General features: G+C 43.1%; 1 protein-coding gene across 1 annotated transcript; it reads left to right on the forward strand.

Moving 5' to 3' along the window:
* Positions 1 to 1,257: 1,257 nt before the first annotated feature.
* LOC119232471 (olfactory receptor 1J4-like) lies at positions 1,258 to 3,652 on the forward strand. The gene is made up of 2 exons (XM_037494483.2): positions 1,258 to 1,382; positions 2,427 to 3,652. The coding sequence occupies exon 2, from the start codon at positions 2,434 to 2,436 to the stop codon at positions 3,385 to 3,387; it is 954 nt and encodes a 317-aa protein (XP_037350380.1). The 5' UTR covers positions 1,258 to 1,382; positions 2,427 to 2,433; the 3' UTR covers positions 3,388 to 3,652.
* Positions 3,653 to 6,214: the final 2,562 nt, after the last annotated feature.

The following is a 6,214-nucleotide window of genomic DNA, read 5'->3' on the forward strand; positions in this document are numbered from 1 at the left end:
ACTCACACAAGATATCTTCTCAGTTCTTTCTTGCTGGTCTTACAGCAGAAGCTGAGGACTCAGACACTGATTAGAAGGTGACTGATGTAAGGAGGAACGACACACGGTGAGGTGGGCAGGGATAGGTAAGCAGAGGGTGTCTGTGTGCTCAGAGGTCAGAGGTGTCCTCCAGGTGGGTCTGTGTGTGATGGGTGGATGGATGTTCCCTCACAAATATGTGTGTGTTTGTGACCTCACCCTCATGTCAGACTGAGTGGGGAAGGAAGGGAAGGGAATGAAACGGAAGGACAGTCAGAGAATCTGGAGATAGAGTGGGAGAGAGGTTAATGACATGTTATTCTTTCCCCCTCTTTGCCCCAGAAGTGAAGCACCAACTGGGCCTGCAAATAGCACACTGCTGAGTGTGATCTGCGGTCTCTTCGTCAACCTTTCATCTCGACCATCTACCTCCCTCCTCCATAAACCCCACACATTCACCTTTGGTGACTCATCACAGGTAAGTAAAGCGACTGCAAAGTGCAAAGAGAGAAATTTGCTCCTGCTCTGGAGCAGGGGTTCCTGAATTTACCCATGAGCTGCAGGGGAGGGAGGAACTGAAACTTTCACTGAGTCATTTGGTAAGTGTGATCTGTATTTTATGAGCTATAAATGCAAAGCACTTGAAGTTTTTGTGTGTGTGTGTGTGTGTGTGTGTGTGTGTGTGTGCCTCACGGACCCAAATTTTCACTCACGGATCACATTATGCATCTTTCAACACTGATCCATTTCTGTTTGGGAGGAAGGTTCCTGGGAGTCTCTGCCACCAGGCAGGTGGATAATGGATGGGACCTCAGTGCTGCAGCAGGTTCCACCGGGCCCAGTCCTCGTCTGGACCTTACATGTTTGCTCTCTGACATTCAGCTCCCTCCCTGGGAGGGGTAACTACTCCCATGTACAACACAATTCTGAGGACTAAACGATGCAGTCCACACAGACTGTCAGCACCTTGCCTAGCTCAATTCTGGTGCTTGGCAATAGAATTGATATTATACTGTGTCATGATGTTTCTCCTTCATCACTTTCAGGTAGCACAGGTAAACGTGCAACAAAAGAGGTCCCTGCACAACCCTCACACACCTGGAGCACACAGCCTGATCCTTCCAGGGCTTGGACCCGGCACCTTTCACAAGCCCTGCCCCAAACAAGGTCCTGGTTGGCTCAGTTGGTTCCTGCTTTTTTCCTCTGTTTCTCAGTGAGGCTGACACAGCAAAAGTCAGTGGGCAGCCAGGCCTCCACATGGGGGTCCAGACACTGTCATCTCGGTGGCGTGAACCAAGATAAGCAGAGCCCTCAGCAAGTTCATGGTCCCTGAAGAAGCCTTGTTGTCCTGCTTCACTACTTGAGTGAGTAATTCTAGATTGCTCCTTCAGTGTGTGTGTGCGTGTGTGTGTGATCCTATTCTAATTTCATGCCAAAGGAGGCCGAATCCGGAATCCATTTGTGGCCACCTCTCTCTTTGGCTGTTGTTTTATGTCATTTATGAAATGAACAAATAATATATTTGTCATGTTTCACACAATCCCTAGCTGTGAAATGAAAGTATGTGAGATCCCTTTGTAAACTGCATGATGGTAAATATGGTCGATAACGCTTGGACCAACAGACTGACAAATGGTGTCACTCAGCATGTCTGATTTTTCAGAGACACTCTCTACTCCTAGGAGGGATTCAATATTCATGTACCTTTACACAAAATGAAAATGTACTTTTGCTTTCATAGTTAAAAGAGTTATTATAGTGCTGAAGAATGAGTGCTATGATGAAGTTTTAACTAAAACGTGTATGTAAATTCTTAGGCCGAATATCTGAATACAGTATATTCACGACAAATATTTGACATAATTTTTAAGGCTGGTTTGGAAACCCAGGTGGACACTCTGTTAAAGAGAATATTAAATATCTCCGATCAGTAAGGATTTTGCCTTGTCACTGTAAGCCTGTCACATATACTTAGCTTTTCCACTCCACTTTAGGGAGTTACTAACAAATATTAGAGGAATGTCTTTGTCCTGCTTCTCTCCTGATTTTGCCATGTCATGCCTATTTCTGACTTTTCATTAGCATGATAATGTGTACAATACTTGAGTGTTAGGACTTTGCATTTTTATTCACTGTAAGGAACTCAATGCTTTGTGTCATATCTGGCACAAGGCTGTGATGCAGTAAATAATTCTGGAATAAAGAAAAACGTCCTCGGATTCCACAAAAGGAAAACTTGCAGGATATTGTGTGAGTGTACTATACCATCAAAGATCCTCTGAGAGACTATTTTGAGACCATCAATAAATTTGAGCAAAAAAATTAACAATTGACACGTACATGGAAAGAGGATATTGCTATGTTTTTATGCCTACTTCTAAGATTTGTACCTCTCCCTACTTTCCCAGGAGAGACATGAGCAACATGAAGAGGGAGAATCAGAGCACTGTGTCCGAGTTCATCCTTCTGGGGCTCCCCATCCGTCCAGAGCAGCGGGGCCTGTTCTTTGCCCTATTCCTGGGCATATACCTGACCACGGTGCTGGGGAACCTGCTCATTATCCTGCTCATAAGGCTGGACTCGCGCCTCCACACCCCCATGTACTTCTTCCTCAGCCATTTGGCCTTAAGTGATGTGTGTCTCTCATCTGTCACTGTCCCTAAGATCCTGACAAACATGCACAGTGATGACAAGTCCATCCCCTATGCAGCATGCATTTCCCAGACATATTTTTTAATATGGTTTGGTTGTTTTGATGATTTCCTTCTTGCAGTGATGGCGTATGACAGGTACGTGGCCATCTGTCAGCCCCTCCACTACAACACCATCATGAGGCAGGAGCTGTGTGTCCTCTTAGGAGCTGGGTGCTGGCTCTTCAGCTGTCTCCACTCTCTGTTGCACACCCTGCTCTTGGCCCGACTCTCCTTCTGTGCTGACAATACCATAGACCACTTCTTCTGTGACCTCCCTACACTCATGAAGATCAGCTGCTCAGACGTCTCCATCAATGAGTTGGTCATCTTCACTGAGGGAGGGGTGATCATCCTCTCGCCTTTTATTGGCGTCGTTGGCTCCTATATCCGGATTTGGACCACTGTCCTCAAAGAACCCTCTGCCAAGAAATTTTTCAAAGTCCTTTCTACCTGTGGCTCCCACCTCCTTGTTGTTGCTTTATTTTATGGGACCCTTACAGAAGTTTACCTGTTCTCTTCATCCAGAGAGGAAAACATAACTGGTTCTGTGATGTATATGGTTGTCACCCCTTTGCTGAACCCCTTCATCTACAGCCTGAGAAACAGAGACATGAAACGTGCCCTGGAAACACTTGTGAATCGGGCTAAGTTCCTTATGTCAAAAGATTCAAGATGAATATGTTAATAAACACTCTCTACTGACATACACCAATTTAATCCACCAGACTGAGTAATGATTCTGACATTTGCTTAGCAATTCTTGGAGTAGATGATGCCTGATTGCTACGTCACATATTTTGGGGTAGGAGACTAGGGAAGACATGAAGAGGCAGGAATGAGGATGGAAAGTCCTTCAGTCCTACCAGCTCCATGAAATCCCTGCCTTTCTTCCCTTTGCTCCTCACAGTCCATGGAAGGAGAGATTCAGAAAGAATATCGTAAAAAACTCTGCTAATGTAAGTTGAATTTCCAAGTTTTCAAATTCTGACATTCCCATAATAAACTTTTGAATACCCACAGCTTCATTTCCTCTGAAGTTGGTTTTGTAATAGTTTATCTGCATTTAATCAATATTTTCATAGATGCAATTTTGAAAGTTTTATCTTATCAGTAACTGCTTTAGTTCTTTTCAAAGAAATTTCTTCTGGTGTCCTTGAACGTTCTACCTTTTATTTGGTAGTACTAACCATGGAGATACGTCTATGTAAAGTTCATCAGGCAATACATTTCAAATTGCTACACTTAGTGTAGGCATGTTAGGCAGTAACACCAAAGGGAAGGGGTGAAAAACTCAGTAAACTCAATTACAATTCTATGAGTTAAATCATTATATTGATGTGAGTGCATAAAATTGTATAAATTGGGAGTGTGTATTTCACAGTTAATATATGTGACCTTAGCAATATGAAAATAAGAAATATAATATATATGCAAATGATACACGCACATAGATATACAGAGATATAAATTTATAAGAACTCACCATATAATATGAATGTCGTTTTGGTAGAGAAATGCTCCTAATTTTCCTACATCTTTTTTCATTTCTCCCCAATATTCTGTCTTTTACTCCTTCACGTACACAAAAGGCTTAAATTATTATCAAGCATCAGGTGTTTAGATGTGGGGGTGATTAGAATGTACTGATTTGGAAACCTTCCTTCTAGTTCACCCACTAGAGAAGCTGGAAGCGTGAATTCAACCAACTTTTCAGGCAGAGGTGAGAGTCAAAAGTGACAGAGACTGAATGTGCCCAATCATCACCAGACTAAGCTTCAAGAATTTGCTTATAGGCATTGGCAGCTTCGTTGAACTGGCATAACATCAATGATTATACTTTTATTTTGTTGGGATATGCAAAGATACTGACAATAAGGGCTCACATTTTTTAAAATAATTTTATTTTTATATTCCCCATACAATTGCAATCCCCTTATTTTGACCCCAATCCCTCCCCTCCCCACCCATCACCCCCCATAGAGTGTCTCTTGTTCATAGTTGTTTGTTGATTTTGATATTTTCTTTCTTATAGTTATTCTTTTTCCTGGTCCCTTATTTAAGTTTTCGAGATTCCTGCTATGAGTGAGACCATCCGGTATTTTTCTTTTTCTTTCTGGTTTATTTCGCTGAGCATGATCCCTTCCAGCGCCATCCATGTTGCTGCAAATTGCATGTGTTTATCTTTTTTGAATGCTGAGTAATATTCCATGGTGTATATGTACCACATCTTCTTGATCAGGTCATCTATTTTGGGGCATTTGGGTTGTTTCCAAAGCTTAGCTATTGTAAACAGTGCTGCTATAAACATAGGGGTGCAGGTGCTCTTTGGAATTGATGTTTCTGTGTCCTTTGGGTAAACACCTAGGGCTCACATTTATTGAACATTTATGTGCTTTAGCAGGAAATGCCTCGAAACTTTAACAAAATCTTCTTAACTATCAAACTTTAATTATCTGAACTTTATAACTGATAAACAAGACTGAGAGAAGTGACTTTACTTATTTAGGATGAATAATAAATGAATGACAGAGTCCAGGACCCAGTGCTATCTGAACAGGCACTGGCTTCCTCATGCTAGAGGAAGGCCATGTCATCCTGCTTCTCAGGTGGCCTGACTAGGTCATTGTCCCCCTTATACCTCGACATTGCTCAAGTGCCTCCAACTAGGTCAGTCCTTTCAAGTGGTTTATAAAGTGGTGTCATCCTGCCTGTTCTGTGGCATCAGGGACAGACACAGCAAGCTTGGAGGCCTTGGACTCACAGAGATTGTTTTCATACTATTTGTTGCTGGTCTTCCCAGCAAAAGCTGAGGACTCAGACACTGATTAGGTGCCTGGTCAGAGTGCGTGGGGACTGGAGATGAGCAGATTGTGTCTCTGTGCTCAGAGGTCTGATGTGCCTCTATGTGGGTCTGTGTGTGATGGGGGTGGAAGAATGTTCCTTCACAAATATGTCTGGTGTGTGATCTCTCTCTTCTGACAGAGAGAGAGGGTGAAAGGAAGGGAGGGAATGAAAAGGGAGACTAGACAGAGAGACAGAATTGGAGAGCAGAAAATGACACCCTAGTCTGTTCCCCTCCAGCTCCAGAGCACAAAAACAAACCGGTGTCCCATAAAGCACTTGGGAACCAATGCTGAGTGTGAACTGCAGTCTCTTAATCAACACTTTGATCTCAAACATCTGCCCTCCCTCTCCTTAGCTCCATGGTTCATCTCTGGCTACTCATCTCAGGTAAGGAAAGGGACTGCAGAGGGTAAAGAGAGAAGATGTGCTCCCCACTCTGGAGCAGGGGTTCCTGCATTTATCCATGAGCAGCAGGGGAGGGAGGACTTGAAATTTTTACAGAATTATTTGGTAAGTGTGATCTTGTATTTTATTTGAGTTCTAAATGCATGGCACTCCATGGTTTAGTGTGGGGTATGTGTGTGTGTGAGAGTGAATGTGTGCCTGTGTGTGTGTGAGCGTGTGCATATGAGTGTGCTGACATTAATGTGTACGTAGTT

Source organism: Talpa occidentalis, unplaced genomic scaffold, assembly GCF_014898055.3.
Source record: "Talpa occidentalis isolate TD23 unplaced genomic scaffold, MPIMG_talOcc4v2.1 talOcc4.7, whole genome shotgun sequence".
NCBI classification, from domain to species: Eukaryota; Metazoa; Chordata; class Mammalia; order Eulipotyphla; family Talpidae; genus Talpa; species Talpa occidentalis.